Source organism: Colossoma macropomum, unplaced genomic scaffold, assembly GCF_904425465.1.
Source record: "Colossoma macropomum unplaced genomic scaffold, Colossoma_macropomum, whole genome shotgun sequence".
Classification (NCBI taxonomy): domain Eukaryota; kingdom Metazoa; phylum Chordata; class Actinopteri; order Characiformes; family Serrasalmidae; genus Colossoma; species Colossoma macropomum.
The window spans coordinates 31,517,607-31,539,594 of record NW_023494798.1 but is presented as its reverse complement, the minus strand read 5'-3'; the positions used below and the strand labels follow the sequence as shown (position 1 = coordinate 31,539,594).

The 21,988-nt window shown below is 38.5% G+C and overlaps 2 protein-coding genes across 2 annotated transcripts; one reads left to right on the top strand and one right to left on the bottom strand.

Moving 5' to 3' along the window:
• Positions 1-1,245: 1,245 nt before the first annotated feature.
• On the bottom strand, positions 1,246-17,027 carry eif2a (eukaryotic translation initiation factor 2A). Its single transcript, XM_036585494.1, has 14 exons — positions 16,948-17,027; positions 14,772-14,841; positions 14,599-14,670; positions 14,332-14,450; positions 12,838-12,937; positions 12,198-12,280; positions 11,550-11,623; positions 11,301-11,445; positions 11,029-11,145; positions 8,851-9,425; positions 6,776-6,883; positions 5,353-5,466; positions 1,964-2,029; positions 1,246-1,761 (listed from the first exon to the last, which is right to left on the bottom strand). The coding sequence occupies exons 1-14, from the start codon at positions 16,973-16,975 to the stop codon at positions 1,696-1,698; spliced, it is 1,737 nt and encodes a 578-aa protein (XP_036441387.1). The 5' UTR covers positions 16,976-17,027; the 3' UTR covers positions 1,246-1,695.
• A 1,230-nt stretch (positions 17,028-18,257) lies between these two features.
• Positions 18,258-21,857, top strand: serp1 (stress-associated endoplasmic reticulum protein 1). The gene is made up of 3 exons (XM_036585278.1): positions 18,258-18,491; positions 19,144-19,219; positions 21,187-21,857. Exons 1-3 carry the CDS (start codon positions 18,408-18,410, stop codon positions 21,225-21,227), a joined length of 201 nt encoding a protein of 66 aa, XP_036441171.1. The 5' UTR covers positions 18,258-18,407; the 3' UTR covers positions 21,228-21,857.
• The last annotated feature ends 131 nt before the right edge of the window (positions 21,858-21,988 follow it).

Sequence of the window (21,988 nt, the reverse complement as noted above, 5' to 3'; positions counted from 1 at the left end):
CCCTGTAATACATCACAATGAAAAAAACAGGCCAGACTGAAGTGCTACTTTGTATAAATACTTATTGTCCATTTTATCAGCTCCACTGACCATATAGGAGCACTTTTTAGTTCTACAGTTACAGACTGTAGTCCATCTGTTTCTCTGCATACTTTTTACCCTGTTCTTCAGTGGTCAGGTATCATTCTCAGCACTGCAGTAACACTGACGTGGTGGTGGTGTGTTAGTGTGTGTTGCGCTGGTCTGAGTGGATCAGACACAGCAGTGCTGCTGGAGTTTTTAAACCCCTCAGCGTCACTGCTGGACTGAGAATAGTCCACCAACCAAAAATATCCAGCCAACAGCGTCCTGTGGGCAGCGTTCTGTGACCACTGATGAAGGACTAGAGGATGACCAACACAAACTGTACAGCAGCAGATGAGCTATCGTGGTGGACTGGATCACGTGGTGGACTGGATCACAAGATGGACTGACAAGGTAGGAGTGTCTAATAGAGTGGACAGTGAGTGGACACAAATGTGTTTACATGTACTTAATAATTTGATAACTGCAGAAAATTAGATTTTGTCAGTAATCCGACCAACGCGTTTACATACACAGATAATGGGGAAACTCCAGGTCTACATGAATCAGGCAGTAATCAGATTTCTGCTGTGCTACCAGCCAATAAACTCACAGAAGAAGACGAGACGTAAACATCACGTAAAACTCAAACTTCATGACGCAGCTTTTTTTTAAAACATTGCGCCACTTTACCTATAAATGTGAACACACATCATCTAGAAGATGAAGAATATTTAAATCCTTCATTTCTTCAGTCATGTATTTGGTTTCAGCTTCGCTCCAAAAGTGATTTGCTGCGTCTCGCAGCAACCCTGTTTGCTTATGTCTGGTACCACCGTCTGTTTTCGCACATGCTCAGACTGAGAAATATGAAAGAAATTAAGAGTCAGAGTTTTCATGCACTGAGAAATCTGAATACTGAGCTAAAATCCAGCCTCTGATTTCTAGACCTTACTCCAATCTAACAAATCAGAGTGTGCTGTTTACGTGACCGATTGAATAATCAGATAACTGCAGTAATCAGACTATGATCGGATTATTAAGTGCATGTAAATACACTCAGTGTTTAAAAACTCAAGCTCATACCAGCACAACACACACTAACAAAACTTCTAAAAACAGGCTGGATATGTGGAGCGTATGAATTGGGGAGCGAACAGTACAAAAACGATATAAAAAATATTTATGGTAAATGTAGACAGTCTTTATTTTTCTAACCACTAAGTATTTTGGCAGCACGGAGAAACAAAAATAACCAAAAACCAAAGGTTATTTCCTCAGTTCAAAAAAACTAAATTTCATTCCATACAAATTACATAAATCCAGATGTTGATGTGTGCACTGCAGCTTCTGGTTTCACCCCACATGTAGATCAGCATTACCTCCCTCATTAACTGTACATGACATTGCATAGCAATAATGCCTTTGGAGGTGCAGGCCATGGTTTAGGTAACGACTTTGTGTTTAAAGAGACAGAATGAATTGCGACACATCTGATTTCCTGTTCATCATGATTTTTATGTTTATGTGGATTTGATTGAGGTTGAACTGAACTCTGGTTCACCTCCTTTTGCCCATTCACATACAGATCTGTAGTGCTGTGACTGGGTTGTAATGGGGAAAATGTCCTAATTACAGTCCTAATTCCAGCTCCTCAAGCTCCTTCAGCAGCTGTGCCTCCTTCTGCATCTTCTCCAGCTGTTGGATGAAGTTTGAAGTGAAAGCAGTTATAAAATGTTAAGGAATTCTGTGATATTACAGGTGTACTATTCTCTGTATGACTGAACAACTATAATATTCAGCTTAGAACACCAAAAAGATCACAATTAACTAAATAGGCATTTGAAGATATTTGCTAGAAAAGCATAAATGATGCCATTAAAGATCTGAAACACAGTACCTGATTTTTCTGCATTTGTTTGCCTGCTGCTTGCTGCTCCTTCAACTCCTCAATTGCTCTAAGTTTCTGTGCCAAACAAACATGAAATAGGTTTAGCCTACAAACCCAATTCTAAAAAAGTTGCAAAAATGTAAATAACAAACAGCAATGATTTGCAAACCTTTTCGGATCTATATTCAGTATTATGGGTGCGGGAAAAACTCGATTCTTAGATGCATCGCGATGCGGACGTGAACGATTCTGAATCGATTCATAAATGTCAAAAATCGATTTTCTAAATATTTAATTGATAACGTAATGTTGACGGAACGCAAAAGGCGGAACTGGAAGTGGGTAAGTGCAGCGCCTGGACAGTCTGCAGCGGCACATAACAAAAAACATAACTGGATGAATGAGAAATCCAACCAGCTCCCTCTGCAATAAAGCCAGGTTAGATCAGGAGTCACAACCCAAATGATCAGAAGAGCCATTTTGACCTTTCAACAAAAATCAAACCACCTTGGGAGCCACAACATTTAATGTCCAGTATGTGTCAGTATGTGTGAATGTCCTAGTATGGGCTAAACAATATAAACGAGAGCGCAGATTTACTTCACTCTGCTTTAAGCTTCAGCTTTAGCCGCTTTCCTCCCATCTCCGCCAGAAACACTTTTCTTCAAAACAAGAAGAGTTTCTGGTAAAATGTCTCAGCATCCGGCTGTTTTACGAGGCTGAAGTTGCTTCTCATTCACCAGCTTCTTGTTCTAATTTTCCCGTTCCACCTTAAATTCTGCCTTAGGCACTGAATGTACATTAAACACATACATTACGTTTTAGAGAAAGACAGTCTCTCATTGTAGATTTAACCAACCGCGCTGCTTATAAATGCAAATAAGTCCTCCAAATGTTCGTCTTAATCTCTGTTTTTTTGTTCGCTACTGGCGAGGTCAGACCTCGGTGCTATGTGACCTGCTGTCTGCTGTCTGTTCTCAGTTGTTGAGAACCAGGGCTTTCGTGCTATGCTGCACACTTTGGAGCTGAGATTCAGAGTCCAGTCTCAAAAATACCCACCCTCTCTCTACAACGAGACCAGAACCGAAGTTATAAGATCACTAAAGAAAACGGGAAGGACGGCTGTAACGTGCTGCGTGGACACCCATTGCCACTGGATCTTATTTCAGGGTAACAGCGCATTTTATCGCAGATGAGTGGCAGCAGCGTCTCTGAATGAGAGCCTTCTAGTTCACTTGCCACATCACTTCCATTTGATTTATTAATAAAAGATATTTTAGATATTTAAAGCAAAGTATTTGTAATGATCCGTAATGCATTTACATTACAAATTACAAATACGTTGCTTTAAAACTACCAAGTTTTTAGACAGTAGGAAGATAGAAATCCTGAGAGAAAAAAAGATACATCGAGATGCATCGATAATCGTTTTATAATCGCGTCGCAGCCCTCTGAATCGTAATCGAATCGAAACGTGAGGTGCCTTAAGATTCCCACCCCTATTCAGTATGTTCCAAAAACGCTGGGACAGGGCATGTTTACCACTGTGTTACGTCACCTTTCCTTTTAACAATGTTCAGTAATTGTTTAGGAACTGAGGACACAATTGTTGTAGTTCTTTCTTGGTTTAACACTTAAGCTGCTGAACACTCTGAGGTCTCTGGTGTCGTATATTGCCCTTCACAATGTGCCAAAAGTTTTCAATGAGAGACGGGCCTGGGCTGCTGACAGGCCAGTCTAGCACCTGCACCCTCCTACTATGAAGCCATGCTGTAACACAAGCAGAATGTGGTTTGGCATTGTCTTGTTGAAAAAGTCTGCAGGCAGCATTTGTTGCTCCAAAATATGCATGTACCCTCAGCATTAATGATGCCTTCACTTACACTCCTAATAGCACAGCCCCTATAATGACAGAGCTGACTTTTGAACATGGGTTGGTAACATTCGGGAGAACTTTTTGGGAATTGGGTTTATTATTATAATTATTATTATTGTTGTTACTACTAATAATAAGGCTGTCCTAAAAATTCAAATACTTGAGAATTTTTTTAAAAAGTTTTGTTGCTGCTTGTTTCTTTATTTAGTATTTTGAAGCTTTTGAAATCATTTGTCTCCATCTCTAAAAAAAGGTGCATAAATGTATAACTGCTTCAAATTGAACAAACAGCTCTTTACAAATATTTTGATTAAGAAGCAAACAAGTATACTTAAAATTATGGTAAAGTTTTAAATGTCATTTTTGTTTTTAAGAGTGATTTTGAGAATGATTATTGGTGTACTGGTTCAGAAACACCAACGAGTATTCAAAGCTTGCAAAATGCCTAGGCTTAATGGGCCAACTTTAAATAATAATAATGATAATAATAATAATATAAATAATATTGGTAATAAAAAAGTCTTAAATCACACAATAATAATAATAATAATAATAATAATAGATAATAATAATATCTTTATTTATAGAGCGCCTTTCACACCGCAGCTCAAAGTGCTTTACAGACAAGTGAGATGATGTTTTACAGTAAGACAAGTCAATGACAGATCAAGTTAAAAAGAAATATCAAAGAGACTACGAATTTTTATTGAACACTGAGTTGAAGAGATACGTTTTCCAACATTTCTTAAATGTGTTAAACGAGTTTGACTACCTAATAAAAGGAGGAACTGAGCTCCACAGTTCAGAAGCCTAACAACTAAACAAGGCCTCTCATTGTTTTCTGTATTTTACTGAACGTGTTTGCAGAAGGTCAGTATCTGCAGATCTAATATCACATGCTGCAACATAAACAGACATTCTGTGGTGTAAGCAGGTGCTTTAAGGTCATTTAGAGCCTTAAAAACTAAGAGTAGAATTTCAAAATCTAAGTCCACAAAAATGACCATGCCGACTTATGGCAGGCTCTCAGTGTGACCTCAGTTTCAGAAGCACGGTCCAGCAGTTAGCTAGCTAACTCACTCTCCACTGCCACTGGCGCCGGGTTATTTTTGTTGCCTGAGAGATTGCCACTGTCAATCATTTTGCGATCAGACATGCCCACACAGTCATGAGCCGGCAGCAGCTCAGACTTTTTGGAGCAGTTATCTATTATTAAATTGTATTAATTAATTGTTTCTTAAATATAACACTGAAACACTTTTTCCGTGACATGTCTTTACTATTAAAACGAAAATTTCAATATTTGAAACCAAATATACAGGGGCTCTGTAGCTGTCCTTTACATTGTGTGAATATTTCATGAGGAATGGACCAATAGAAACGATCAAAATTACTTGGGGGGGGAATCTAGTTACAATAACATATATATTAAAGTTAAGAACATTTTTCCTTCTCCTATAAAATTACCATTATAGAAGAATGAGATGCTATTACAACAGTGAAGAAATTCAAAGTTATGTACCTTTTTCAAATTCTTAATCTTTTTGTCAGTTTCAGGGTCTCCAGATGTTACAGGAGTGTGAGTAGCGGGTGCTGGCTCTGATACTGGAGGAGTTACGTCATCTGCCTTGTTTTCCTGTATGGATGGAACGATAAAAGAAAAACACCAGAGGAAAATTACCTACAAGTACCAAGAAAACCATGCAGAATAATGCAGCGATTCAAACACAGAGCTGTCTTAGGTCTATTTTAGGTGTATAACATTACAGGGTAGATTATAGCTGAGCAACTAAGGATATTAGGGTGAAGGGTGATGCTAATGCTACAGAATACACAGACATTATACACAATTATATGCTAATAACTTTGTGGCAGCAGTTTGGGGAAGACCCTTTCCTGTTTCAGCAAGCCTGGCAGTCTGATGGACGGGTCTGGGTTTGGCGAATGCCAGGAGAACGTTACCTGCCTGACTGCACTGTGCCAGCTATAAAGTTTGGTGGAGGAGGGATGATGATATGGGGCTGTTTTTCAGGGGTTGGTCTAGAACCCTTAGTTCCAGTGAAGGGAAACCTTAATGCTTCAGCACCAAGACATTTTGGACAATTCTATGCTTCCAAATTTGTGGGAACAGTTTGGGGAAGAACCTTTTCTGTTCCAGCATGACTGAGCCTCAGTGCACAAAGCAAGCGCTATAAAGGCCTGGCTGGGTGAGTTTGGTGTGGAAGAACTTCAGTGGCCAGCACAGAGCCCTGACCTCAACACCACTGAACACCTTTGGGATGAACTGGAATGGCGATTGCGAGCCAGGCCCTCTCGTCCAACATCAGCAGGTCTTACAGCACAATTATTTGTTTTTACTTCACATTTTCATTGACATTAAAAACAGAAAAAATAAATAAAGAAAGGAAAAAAAAAGAAACACAGAAATCCCAGAGAGCAATTTAAAAACTCAATACAGAGCTTAACAAACAAAAAACACATCTGACTTTCCAAATCATGCATTTTACAGCTTTAGTATATCAGTAGCATAGTGCTGCTGTCGGAAGAAAACCTTGTATCTCCATTTTTTCTTGTATCGTTTTTCAGTTTTTGACATAATTTGAAAATCCCTGTTGCCCTTTACATTGTGTGTAAATTTCATGAAGAACGGACCAAAAGAAACGACCCAAAATGACTTGGAAAAAATTCTACTTATATTAAAAGTAAAGTAGGTTTTTCCTTTTTCTGTAAAGTTACCATTTCGGAGAAACAAGGTTTTCTTCCAACAACAGCGATATACTCGGCTATATATCAGTATAGCTGAGTTTCCCAGAGCATACATAGCATCATGACGCAGCATGATAAAGTACTGTAAGAGCAGTTAAGTTCTGAATGTAAAGCAGTTTGTGGACCGATCGTGCAGTGGGCCTGTAGGAAGCATTACATGTGAATAAATCTTAGTGAACCTGTTTAGCTGCTTTCTTTGCCTCTCGTCTCCTCTGGTTCTTCAGAGCTGCCTTAGACATTGGCTTATCTCCAGCAGGCTTCATGTTCTGCGGTGGCTCCTCTTCATGCTAGCAGAATGGGACGAGATTTTGATGAGCTTTAGTCACAAACTCAGAATGTCACCATCAGCAGTAACTCTAATGCACAGATTATTAGCCTAAAATTAGGACAATATATAGGAAATTATGCTGTGTTACGATGTTTCTGTAATACATTTTTCTTATCTGGAGTTAAAACAAGATTTAGGAACTGTTCTTCTGTAATGGCTACTGTTCTAAATTCAGTCCTAACTGAAGTTGTCATGGTGACTAAACAGGCAACATGTTGCAATTCAGATGTACGGTCACTGTCCTGCAACATCCATCGACACAGTGATGTCTCGTGCTTTCTATTTCCTATCAATGTTGCTCCAAAAAGAACAAAAAGCTTTTTGTATTATTAAGCTTTTTGTTAAAAGTTCAGTGCTTCTTTTAACACCACAACACTGAAAACATTTCAATATAGTGAGAAAATGTATATTAATTCAAAGAATCCTTTTTTATTTCACTAAAATCGGCTAAAGTATCTTGATGCCTTCTTCCTCTAGGTTCAATTTTGTGAATGGGTGTAGATGTGCATATCTAAAACACACAGTTGTGTGCAAAAGTTTGGGCCGCCCCATCTAGTTACATGATTTTCTAAGTGAAAATAAGTTAACACACCCTTTTCAGAGAACACCCTTATGCATATTTAATGCACAATTACTGTTTATGTCCTGAATTTAATATACTTGGGAAAGAATTGACTATAACTATGCAAAAGTAATGCCATTATTTATAAATATAAAATGTTATTATTGATCTGCACTTAGAAAATCGACTAAACAAGTAATCTGACCACACTGTTAGAAATAAAGGTTCTGTTCAGGTACATTTCTTGTTCATCAAGGTACAAACAATGTAAATGTTCCCTCAAAGGTACAACAGTGGTTTTAAGGTCTGATTGTGAACCTTAAATAAGTGTTTCCAGGTGAAAAGTTCGTATTTGTACCTCTTCATAACCGAATGTTTTAAAACAGAACAGTAAAATAAAAGCCTGGAGACGAGACGGGGTGTGTGGAGTCAGTACAGCTTAGAACATATCATTTCAGTGGATTATGGTTCAGTTATGTTCCCTGACTAAAGGTACTGAGATGTACCCTTGAGGGTCCCACCCCAGTGACAAGAGGGGGACTGACCCAGTGACAGTTTAGTACCTCTATTTCTGAGAGTGTAGGGGGTGTTAAAACTTTTGCATACAACTGTGTAGGGCCAGTTTCCCAGACTCTGATTAAGCTTAAAAAATAAATTTGGTGATTCACCACTGGCACTGCAATTTAATCCAAACCAAGGCTTTATCCACAGCTGGAAAACCAGCCGACACAAGAAGAGTTTTATTCAGTAAAACGTGTGCTTCTACAAATAATGAACATAATATATAATGTATAAAACAATTTTATATTTCTTTTAAGTTCAGTGAGATGAATGTGAGGCTATTGCTCGTGAGCTGGAGGTTAGGGAAACGGAAGGTCGCCGGTTTGATCCCCAGAGCTGACAGGACATGACTGAAGTGCCTTTGAGCAAGGCACCTAACCCACAACTGCTCCCCAGGCACTGTGGATAGGGCTGCCCACCACTCCAGACAAGTGTGCCCACTGCCCCCCAGTGTGTGTGTTCACTAGTGTGTATGTGGTGTTTCACTGCACAGATGGGTTAAATGCGGAGGTGAATTTCCCTGTTGTGGGACTAATAAAAAGTACCTTAATAATTAGTGTATTGTATCTCTTCGCTAATTTTCACTCCAGGACATGTTGAACGAGGCTCTGTTTAAATTATTCAGACACTTATTTGATTTATTGAACATTTAAGGAGTTTTGTATTGATAAAGAAACAGAACTAGAAAGTGAGAGATGTCCATTAAGATGCAACAATTTGAGTATTTTTCTGTGTTCGATGCGCAACTCTAGTATCATAACAACCCTTAACTGTATGACAAAGGTGAACTGAACTGAGCTCACCAGTTTGTAGCTGCTGGTCTCCGGTTTGTTGCGGAGGGCAGGAGGTCGGTAGGCCTGGGCAGGCTTAGCTTCAGTGCTGCCCAGCTCACTGGATGCTGCCTGATACTTCACCGCTTTCTCTGGGAATGTTCCAGCGGGGAAAGGCTGCCAGAGCACCTCCCAAAGCTCTTTATCAGCTGGCACATCCTGCTTATACAGGACCGTTCCGGTGTAGTGCCAGATTTTGAAACCGTTGCTGACCCGGAGTCTAGGCGAGCAGGTGGCCGTCACGATGTGCTCGCCGTCAGGGCACCAGGAGAAGAAGGTGGTATCTGCAGCCTGGGGTTTGGACACCTGCTTATACTTCTTCACATCCCACACTTCCATCTGCCCTCTCAGGTTTCCAAATCCTGCAAGGATCAGGATATGGCCCTGGGGGCTGTAAAACGCAGCGTTGCGGGGTCCCGTGCCAAAGTCGAAAACAGACTCACACTTCAGGTTAAAGATCGTGGCTTTGGCCGGCATGAAGCCGTACACAACGCAAAACTCTGTAGAGTTCGGGCTCCACGACACGTCATAAATAGGGCCATTTTTAGCTGTTCAGAAAAAAAGACAAAAATGATTAATGACAGGACACTACAAATATAATTTGTATATTTACTTAATTTTATTGTAATAGCTTTAAATAAAACTCTAAAAAGCCTTAATAAGTAACTGTTAATAAACACTACTACTACTACAGTACTACTACAACTACTACTGATGATAATAATAATAATAAAAACAACACTACTGTGGACATCCCTCCTAATTACTAAGTTTAGGTATTTATGCCACACTTATTGCTAACACGTGTATAAAATCAAGCACACAGCCATACACCGATCAGGCATAACATTATGACCACCTCCTTGTTTCTACACTCATTGTCCATTTTATCAGCTCCACTTACTATATAGGTGCACTTTGTAGTTCTACAGTTACAGACTGTAGTCCATCTGTTTCTCTCAGACTTTGTTAGCCCCCTTTTACCCTGTTCTTCAGTGGTCAGGACCCCCATGGACCCTCACAGAGCAGGTACTATTTGGATGGTGGATCATTCTCAGCACTGCAGTAACACTGATGTGGTGGTGGTGTGTTAGTGTGTGTTGCGCTGGTCTGAGTGGATCAGACACAGCAGTGCTGCTGGAGTTTTTAAACACCTCAGTGTCACTGCTGGACTCAGAATAGTCCACCAACAAAAAATAATCAGCCAACAGCATCCTGTGGGCAGCGTCCTGTGACCACTGATGAAGGACTAGACGATGACCAACACAAACTGTACAGCAGCAGATGAGCTATCGCCTCTGACTTTACATCTATAAGGTGGACTGACAAGGTAGGAGTGTCTAATAGAGTGGACACTGAGTGGACGCAGTGTTCACTTTGTTTTGCATAATTAAAAGGTTAATATGTAAACAAAGCCATTCAGAGTGGTTTGGTGTGAAATGCTCTGTTCTAGAGAAACTTACAGAGTCAGAATTGTTCACAGTGGTGAACCAGCTGTGACCAGACATCTGATGAGTTTAATGCCTCTAAAAGCTCCCTCACAGAAAGTTGTCACATGAAATGGTTATGAATGCACTGCCTGATGTCTGAGACATTGTTTTAAAATAGTTATTAGATAAGGTTTTGGCCTAAAACTTTAGTTTTTAAATCCATTCATGGCAGAAGAGCACATGCAGACCATTGTGAGGAAAAAGAGTCTTTTTTTTTAGATTTAACATGATTTTACCATCATCAACATTAGATACTAAAACTCAGAAGACACGTGTAGGTTCACTGGTGGTGTTGGATAGTAGATAAAATAGTTATATTTGTGTTGCAGACATCACAACCCCTGGTTCCTATCACCACCACTGTTAAGAAATCTGAGCCAGTAAGCTTTCTGCAATGAACCACTTCACATCAAACCACTGTGATTGACTCTGTATTTCAATGAATGAATTTTGAAAAAAGGGTGGAATTCCCCTATAAGGGCTAGATTAAGCCTAAGCTTAGAATGAAACATTTTCCACCGTGAATTATCTCTGGCACTGCAATTTTTCCCAAGACTAGGTTTAATCAATAACAGGGAAACTGGTCCTAAATCCTACAACAACTGGTTTTGCTGAAATAATCGCACTGTGGTTTCAACACATAACGTAACAATGCACTTACGTAGCTGCACCACTGCACTTTCCCCATTAGTGGCGAGGTAGTGTAAAGTCTGCTCTCCATAATATGATGCACCAGTTTTATCCACTTCGGTGCTGGCGGTCACTAAAACTGCATTGGCTATAAGAGAAAAAAGGAATTATCAAATTAATTATCAAATCAAATAAAATGCAAACATTTTAAAACATTAGCTTCTGTGCAAAGTTTGTACCAGCTAGTCTTAATATCTACACCATTATAGTGCATCATCAAATACAACAGCTTGTTATGTGTACCTCTTTTGTTCCACAGCATGGTCACCTTGTCTGCTTTGAAAAAACTTTTGTTGGCCAGAGCCGAGGTGGGACCACCAAAATTAGGGTACTGGTAAAGCCGGACAAAAGAGGGGGCACCCTTGCTACCAGGGACATAGACAGCAACCTTCAGCAAGACACAAGAGATCAGATGATTAGATTGGTACAGAAACAAATTATGTAAAACTAATCTGAAAGCAATGGGAAATAGAGCTATGCAACTCTAAATACCTTGCTCGGCTGGTTTCCAGGAGACAGCGCGAACTCGGACACCTTCTGAAGATGAAGTTTGTTGGCAATTGTTTCTGCATTAAGAAAACACATTTAGACAATCTGAAAAAACACACAATACGATCAACAAAAGTAAACTGACTGATTCAGAGCAGCTGATTAATGCTCATTTATATGACTCTGTATTCACGTAAGGGTAAGGGGTAATGAATTCAATATTGATATTTGACATAAATTGAAAAAAACCCCAAAAATGTCTGAAACAGTGTAGTGAAATTTAAACTGCATACACCTCTTGCGCTGACCCTCACTCAGGGTGCATCCTATCAGAGTAAAGTGGGTGAGGCTTATGTTAGACACCAAAGAGTTAAGCCATTTAAGGCCGATTCCAAGTCGAGTCGCTACACAAGTCGTATGTTAACTGACTCGGCTTGAAACGGGATGTTTTTAAAACATCTTAGACAGCACTTTTTTTTTTTTAAGTGCTATCTAAGCAGCAAAACAGCTAATAAGCTGCTGTAAACTTGTACTTTATTAGTGGCATGAAATGAGCAAAATTAGAAGAGCTAGCTATAATGTCATGACTGTGAAAGTGATCGTGCCTAATTGTAAATGTAACAAACATGTCTAGTGAAACAACAGTCTTACCAAAATTGTTGTTCTCAAAGAAATGAAGTTCATTGTTAACACATCTCACTGCAATGCTTTCATCATCTGCCCAACTTGGACACCTTTAAAAAGCCAAATTAATAACAGCATGTTAATGAAGACAAGCATGGGTCAGATGACTTATCACTACTTAAAAACATGTAAGGCCAATCACATCAATTCAACATAGTAAAGAAAATGACTACATAGAACCATGAACACTCAAAAAACCCTTGGCCTGATTAAAGGGTTCTTTGCATCATAAAAGTGTTCTTCAGATTGATGGAAAAAGTGCATGAAAGTGCTATACATAATTCTACAGAGAACCTTTTTGAAAAGGGTTCTATATAGCACCCAAAAGGGTTCTTCTATTGTTACAAGCTTAACATCGTAACAGTAGAAGAACCCTTTTGAGTGCTATACAGAAGCATTTTCAGAAAGGTTCGATATAGAAAGGTTCATCTACAGCACATTCTCCATCAATCTGAAGAACCATTTCATGATGCAAAGAATGCTTTAATTATGCAAAGTGTTCTTTAAGTGGTCATGGTTCTATATAGCACCATTGTCTTTAATAATGAACCCTTAATGAGCCATCTTTTTTAAGTGTGTATAATTGTTACTGCTATTAATCACTCACCATCCCTGAGCCTTTTTCTGGTAGAATGTTTTGATGCAGGCTCCTGTTTGCAGGTCCCAAAGCTGCAGATTGGCCTCACCCTGAGGGTTATCCTGTGTTTCTAGAATATTGCAGAAATAAGTTGATTATTATGAGCACATTGGCCCTTATTCATCAAAGCTGGGCAGAAACGAGTGCAGATTTGACCGTCCTGAATGACGCATGAACTGCTCCCATGTCAGAAAGCTGTCGTATGACTGAGAGTAAACGGTGATTTGAGTGCAGCCAATGAATCAGCTTCAGTTTGTGGAAAGAAGCACCCAAGCACAAGTACCTCATTTAGATCATCTGCCTAATTTGCCCGCATATACATATAATTTATGTGAAACACGCCACAATTCATGAAGATTTGTCATTAATGAGCCAATGACAGACATTATTCAGCAGCTCATGAGCCAACGGTTGTTCTCATTGGTGGAGTTTGGGGTCAAGCAGAAAGTGCACTGCACTCTCCCATCGAAACTTGCCGAAGCTTACATACATCTATAGTGTTAAAATTAAAACAATTGAAAAAAAAATAGAATGTGAAATTATCAAAATGTGGTAGCCTTTTTTCAGATGGTAAAGTTATGTGATTATGTAGTGTGATAGTTTTCATTAAACACTGATTGACTGAGTAATAATACTACAGTATATGTACTTTTACTGTAATAGGTAAGCTATGTTTTGTATATTAGGCAGGCAGGCATTTACTGTATCAGTAGAAAAAAGATAAATTATTTAAATTGAATGTACAGTTGCAGCATTTATTTATCTCAGTGTGCACTGAAAAAATTAACACATCTTCTTTAGAACAAAGATTGCCGTGTGCACTGTTACTAGTATTACCCTTGTTACTTTCTATTTTGATTAGTATTTTGATAACTATCCTTGTATTGTTGATATTATTAATGCTATTGACAATAACTTTGATTATTCCAACATAAATCAGACATTCTTTAGGTTGTTAAAATATTACGCTCAAATGTATGTGCACTTCTACCAGATGTACACCGATCAGGCATAACATTATGACCACCTCCTTGTTTCTACACTCATTGTCCATTTTATCAGCTCCATTTACTATATAGGTGCACTTTGTAGTTCTACAGTTACAGACTGTAGTCAGAGCAGGTACTATTTGGGTGGTGGATCATTCCCAACACTGCAGTAACACTGATGTGGTGGTGGTGTGTTAGTGTGTGTTGTGCTGGTACGAGTGGATCAGACATAGCAGTGCTGCTGACAGTGCTGCAATAATTTTGCTTTTTTCTACTGATACATTAAATGCCTGCCTGCCTAAAATACAAAACATAGCTTACCTATTACAGTCCAGAGGGGCTAACAAAGTATCAGAGAAACAGATGGACTACAGTCTGTAACTGTAGAACTACAAAGTGCACCTATATAGTAAGTGGAGCTGATAAAATGGACAATGATTATCAATTATCAACATATCACACTGAAAATACTCACTGGTGTACTGCTTCCATGTGGCGAGCACTTTGTTCTGAGGAGAGAATTCTATCATTGCTGCTTTCGGCAGATCGAAAGACTTCACCATCTCTCCACTCGAGACTTTAACCACATTGACCCTGCACACAAAGGACGAAAAACATATTACAAGCAGCAATCACACCTTAATACAGCGTCTCAATACATTTACCCAGTTTTTAAAAAGTCCCTGGCCTGTTTAACAATAACGAGCAAGCGAATTAAATGTAGGGATATTTTCATACATACTTCTCCCCATTGCACCAGCCAAACAAGGTGCCGTCACTGCTGAACGCGACATACTTGCTCTGCTGGGCATCTCTGAAACACAGAGTACAATAGTCTTAGTTTGAGATCAAATCTTAAATTTGTACTGACTGGTCAAAGAACGGCTTCAATGAATCACAACCCTAATCACTTACCGCTGGAGAGCTGTGCTTTCCGCACAGTTCGGTGGTCCATGTAGCAGAAATGTCCCTTCTGACCCTCTAACTGTTATGAGAGGAAATAGAAAACATCAGAGACATCAGTTGGTACTTTGGTTCATAGTTCACTTTCCAACACTGGTTTTTCAGACTTGTGGAGGTTTCCTTCTACCACAGACTGTATATTCTACCATGACAGCTTACTGTCTCTATGTAGAAGAGATCTCTTTCCTTGCATGTGTTCACCTCTATCAGTCTTTATCACATAGACATGTCCCAATCTTGCTCCTGTATTAACCCACATGCAGCACATTTTAGTGTGTTAATACTCATACTTTTTAACCAAATGCTGGATTAATTACATTTATTTATTATATCAGGCCTATTCCCCTAGTTCTGCTCCTCTCCTTAGGCCAGTCCTGCACATTTCAGAGTTTTACTGCTCTAAATCAATTAAAACCATGAATTTTCCATGAGGTTAAAATGGGAAAACCTTAAAACAGGCAGCACAGGTAACTAAAGTGGCAGGTCTGGGAAAACTCTACATAAATAATCGCTAAAATGACAATCCTTTATTCATATCTGGTCTGGGTATACATGTATACAAATGAAAGTAGAGGTGGGTGATGTCGCAAAAACGTGATATTGTGATACTTCCAAAAAGTTTTCACAATACATAAGTCACGATACACACCGATCAGACATAACATTATGACCACCTCCTTGTTTCTATGCTCATTGTCCATTTTATCAGCTCCACTTACTATATAGGTGCACTTTGTAGTTCTACAGTTACAGACTGTAGTCCATCTGTTTCTCTGTGTACTTTGTTAGCCCCCTTTTACCCTGTTCTTCAGTGGTCAGGACCCCCATGGACCCTCACAGAGCAGGTACTATTTGGGTGGTGGATCATTCTCAGCACTGCAGTAACACTGACGTGGTGGTGTGTTAGTGTGTGTTGCGCTGGTCTGAGTGGATCAGATACAGCAGTGCTGCTGGAGTTTTTAAACACCTCAGTGTCACTGCTGGACCGAGAATAGTCCACCAACCAAAAACATCCAGCCAACAGCGTCCTGTGACCACTGATGAAGGACTAGAGTGTGCAGCAGCAGATGAGCTATCGTCTCTGACTTTACATCTACAAGGTGGACTGACTAGGTAGGAGTGTCTAATAGAGTGGACAGTAAGTGGACACAGTGTTTAAAAACTCCAGCAGCACTGCTGTGTCTGATCCACTCGTACCAGCGCAACACACACTAACACACCACCACCACGTCAGTGTTACTGCAGTGCTGAGAATGATCCACCACCCAAATAGTACCTGCTCTGTGAGGGTCCATGGGGGTCCTGACCACTGAAGAACAGGGTAAAAGGGGGCTAACAAAGTATGCAGAGAAACAGATGGACTACAGTCTGTAACTGTAGAACTACAAAGTGCACCTATATAGTAAGTGGAGCTGAAAAAATGGACAATGAGCGTAGAAACAAGGAGGTGGTCATAATGTTATGCCTGATCGGTGTATATATTTTTTTCGATAAATTGATAAATTGGGAAAGATAAAGCATTGCCACATTTAAAAACAGGATAAAAACTATGCATAGAACGATTCGTATTCAAAATTTCACACACACTGCACTGCACTAAATTCAGTTAAACAGGACTAAATATGCTATCTTTTGTAATCAAACAGTGAGTTGGGAAGTGTTTATTAAGTACTGATGATGTACACGATATGCTCAGAAAAGCTTATTGTGACATATCGTGGCATAGTTTATCACGATAACGATAAATATTGATATATTGCCCAGCTCTAAACGAAAGACAGCTTATAAGCATTTCACTCCTTTTTGGGGATCATTTTAAAGAGCAGTTAGGTCTCAGTAGGTGAGACCACTTGCCAACAGTATTACCTGATGCCAGAAACCTCAGTGTGTCACGTTAAAAGTGTAAAAGTGAACAGTTTTGTTTAGTAAAGTTGCTCCACATCACTGCATCACTTTGGCCTCCTGGTTAATGTGAGGCTAACGGCGCTGAACACAAGCCGGCGGTGCGATACTGGAGTTTTGGCAGAAATTAGCACAGCTTCAACATTTCATCCCACAAACATTCACACGGATAAAATGCAGATTTTAAAACGCTGCACGATTAAAAACCTCAGATTCATTCGCCTACCTGCCAAGTGTGGTGTAGGAGGCGCCATGCTGAACTGGACGTGGTCATGAGAAGAGAAGCCCACGTGACTTCTCCGCTCTTCTCCCTTTGACACTAAGAAAAAAGTCCTTCTGTCTCATTCAGCAAAATTCATTATATTTTTATAAATCAGCAAACATAATTATTTTACCAGTGCTTCATAAATATAGGAAGGTGCATGGTCGCAGAAAAAAAAATTAACCATTTAAATTTAATTAATTTTTTTTATTTATTTTTATTTTATGCATAGTATTTAGATTGTTTTATACACTTTTACGTGTATTTCTCTGTTGTTTTATTCGTTTTATTTTATTTATATATTTTTTTCATTTTTTTATTTTATTTATATTAGCCCTAAAAGAAAGTTACAGCGTCTGAGGAGCTTTTATTTTTTTAACTGCTGGAATGTGTAAACATATCTTGAAGAAGATTTGGTGGAGACTGGTTATTATTAGGGTTAATTATTTAGTCAGGAGACAAGCTTAGAGAAGCACATTCTTTTGTTTTATATATTTATACACGTACCACTCGTTTTATTTTATTTATACATTTTTTATTTTATTTATGTTAGTCCGAAAAGAAAGTTACAGCGTCTGAGGAGCTTTACTTTTTAACTGAATGTTAAAAAAGCTCCTCATTATTATTTTTTTATTATTACTTTTTAGATTATTTTATATATTTACACATGTACTGCTCTTTTTATTTTATTTATATATATTTATCTTTTTTATTTAATTTATATTAGTCCTAAAAGAAAGTTACAGCATCTGAGGAGCTTTTTAAACTGAATGTTAAAAAAATATCCTGATTATTTTTTTTGTTATTACTTTTTAGATTATTTTATATATTTATACATGTAACACTTGTTTTATTTTATTTATATATTTTTTATTTTTTATTTTATTTATATTAGCCCTGAAAGAAAGTTACAGCATGTGAGGAGCTTTTTTTTAACTGCTGGAATGTGCAAACATATCTTGAAGACGATTCGGTGGAAACTGGTTATTATTAGGGTTATTATTTAGTCAGAAGACAAGCTTAGAGAAGCACATTCTTTTGATGGAAAGCTTCCAGTGAGCCGTTAAAACATTAAAGACTGAATAAAAACGTAGCTCAGCTTCTCCTACAGACAGTCTGGATTCGCCACGACAACGGAATACGAAGGGCGGGGTCTGGGTATGCAAACCGGGAGATGTGGGCGGAGTTATTAACGCGAACAAAAGTTAAAGGCGGGATCTCTTGTGCATAATAAAAAAGATGGGCGGGGTCTGTGTGCATAATAAGAACGATGGGCGGGGTTTGTCTTAATGCTTACGTAGCCATCTCAGAGTAGAGTACGTCGAAGGTGCAGCGTTGGCGAAGAGGCTTATTTCTTTTAAAGTCAAGCGAGCGGCGTTTTAAACGATTTCTTGTCGTCTAACTGTCTACTTTAATACAGAAAGATGGTCGCAAAGCAGAGGATACGCATGGCCAACGAGAAGCACAGCAAAAACATCACACAGCGGGGGAATGTGGCCAAATCATCAGTAAGTTGGAGCTGTCGAGTTAGCTTAGCCTGGCTAACTCAGTTTCACAGCCACCGTTGATCTGAGAATCGAGTAGTCGTTAAAAATGTTGTAACTAGCTTCTAATATTAAAGGCAGCATTTTGTATTTTATAATTGTGTATTTGTTTCTTGGTAGCTGATGTTCGTAGCCAAGTTGACTGAAATCTGCTTCCTATTCTCCAGCTTCTTGTTCGAATTTTCCGTTCCACCTTAAATGGTGCAGCAGTTTAAGGTTGAACGAGAAAATGTAAACAGTAGTTGGTCAGCTTCTTAGTTGAATTTTACGTTCCGCCTTAAATGGTGAAGCAGTTTAAGTTTGAACGACAACATTTGAACAGCTGTTGGTCAGCTTCTTATTCGAATTTCCCGTTCCACCTTAAATGGTGCAGCGGTTTAAGGTTGAACGAGAAAATGTGAACAGCAGTTGGTCAGATTCTTATTCAAATTTTCCGTTCCACCTTAAATGGTGCAGCAGTTTAAGATGGAATGGGAAACTTCCAATATGAAGCTGAATTGAAGCAAGGCAGCTTGAACAGATTGCTAACGTTAGACGTGCTGTTTATATTTGAACTGCAGGGATTGATGCAGGGACTGTCTTTATCTTCATCTCTGTCTTCCTATTTTTCCTGCAGAGAGGTGCACCAGATGACAAGGCGGCAGTAGGGCCATGGCTCCTGGCACTCTTCGTCTTTGTAGTGTGCGGATCAGGTAAGTTTTAGGCTGATTTTGGGTGCCAAAAACTTAATCTTCTCGTCTTCTTTTAAAGAAAACACAACGTTCTCTTCTGATGTATTTAGTGGAGCAGTGGTTCACTTCTTTGCGCTAAAGTCATGATGAAAATCTGACAATAAAAGGTTTTAACTAGAATGTATTAAACTAAAGCAGTGAAGGAATAGTTCACCAAAATTTAAATGGTTCTTTGCATGGTGAAATGGTTCTTCAGATTGATGGAGAATGTGTTGTATATGGTTCTATATAGAATCTGTTTGAAAATGCTTTTATTATAGCAGATCTTCAATTGTTACCATGTCAAACTTGTAACAATACAAGAACCCTTTTTGGTGCTACATAGAACCATTTTCAAAAAGGTTCTTCAGAGAATCATGCACAACACGTTCTCCATCAGTCTGAAAAACAATTTCACCATGCAGAGAATCATGTAAGCATGCAAATGGATCTGTGAAGAACTCATGGTTCTAAAATGAACCATTCCCTTTACTGAAGAACCCCTGAAGAACCGTCTTTTTTTTTAAAAGTGTAGTCATTCGGTCATGTTTTGCTTCTTTAGCTCTGGAGTGGAGCTACGATGGTATTAAAATAGTCCAAATTTAGTTTTAGTTTTTTTTTGTGTCAGTCTTCCATTGCTTGTTATCTACATTAGCGTCATAGCTCCAGTTAAAAAGTAAAGTAGATAACTTAACGCCAGACTCGACTACATTTAGGGCAATGGAAGTATTATGTAAACCTGAATTTTCAGAAAGGCTATTACTTTAACAGGGCAAAGTGCATTTTCCTATCATTCCTGTCAACAAACCTTGATCTTTGCTTCTTTAACCGCTCCGTAACAGGCCACTTCAAAAAAAGTAAAACCGTTTACTCTCTGGTGTTTTAGCTTTGATTACAAGTCCAATCTCAAAACAGGTAATTCATTTGACATGAGCACTGAAACCAGTGATGCAACCCTTTTTAAATGCCATGCTCCATTGGAAGATCATTATCTGAATTTGGCTGATGAGTAAAGAGGTGTGACGCTCAGCCTGATACTCAAAGCCTTTGTTACTCTATCCTGTTTGTTTATGCATATAATCCACTGTCAAAACATCAGACCGAGGATGCTTGATGAAAGCTCCACAAGGCAGACTGAGATTAGTGATCAACAAACAATCAAAATATTCTCATGATATGTCTGAACAAAATGTCACATTGTCAATTTTCAGTGTAAGTTCATGTAACAAGACTTTGTTCCAAGTAATTTTGGGCCGTTTCTTTTGGTCCATTCATCATGAAAGGTTCACACAGTGTAATGGGCAGCTGGCATTTTCAAATTATTAAAAAAATCTAAACGTACTCTCACAATAGGGAAATTCACAGTGCCACAACAGCAAAGGGATAACAAGGCACTCGAGAAGTATCAAGAAGAGAATTAACAATAAAGGTATTAACCTAGTTAATTACTTAACAAGGTTACAGTTTGTAATATATGTATGTGTGTGTGTATATATATATATATATATATATATATATATATATATATATATATATATATATATACACTAAAGATAAAAAATATGAACTGTATCCTTCAAAAAAAATCAACAATAGAAACATTATGAATAAAAGGGCGATCAACCTTTACACTATAAGGATATTTTATACATACTGCACATGCAATAATGTACATGGAGTCTTGCAATAAAAAAAAAATCACAAAGAAATGCCAGATTTTGTTCCGACAGTGATAGTAACTTTGTAGATTTCAGACATTCTTTCCAAAGTATTACCCTAATGACATGTTCTGCTACAGCCTTTGACAGAAAGCCTATAGTAGAACATGTTATTACCAGATGAATATTTGTTTTCAGTGCATTTTGAGATCATCAATGTGTGTGTGTTGTTAAATCTGGTGTACATCGCAGTTCAAAGAACATAATTTGACTTCCCCCCTCTCTTCTCAGCCATTTTCCAGATCATTCAGAGCATCAGGATGGGGATGTAAGGAGGCAAATGGATCATCACTCAACATTCCTCTTTCTTTTCCCACTGTACTGTCAAGGCCGAAGGTCAACTGTCCATTCCTCATGTCTTATTTAAAGTGTACATTGTTGTCATTTAAAATTCCCATCTCTTGTGCCTTACGCAAACTGTGGAGGAGTGAAAGATGTAAGAAAATTTTTTCAAAAAGCCAAGCCATATCTTACAGAACATTCCACTGTGGGATTTTTTTTTTACCAAGTTTGCTGCTGGATCAGATCACAAACCTTTCTGTCAGTAATGATACTGAAAAGAGTCCTTTTACATTCTTCTTTTCTTTTTTTTTTTCTTTCCAAATTCCTTTGATGTCTGTAAGTCATGTCTATACACCTTGAAATGTTTAGTTTGGATGGGTGCCAAAACATGAGGTTTGCGTTTACTTGCCTTGTACCAATGCAATATAATAATATACATGTATTTGGAACTATGCACCTTCCATGCATACCTGTATGTGTTTGTGTGTACATTCTTTGACCTGTATTGTTGCCTGAAGGAAATGAAAGTTAGTTTTTTTGTGTATTGGTCAGTTGCAAAGATATGATGTATGTTTGCTTTCCACTTGAATGTCCTTTAACAAATAAAAAAGTTAAACCCATTTACAAATTTACTGTCTCCTTTGCTTGCAAAAAAGCCATTCTTTCACTCTCGAGCTCACACAGTGGATTATTTTGCTCAGAGTAGAATTATATAACAGAGGTCATACTACATTTACAGCATTTGGCAGAC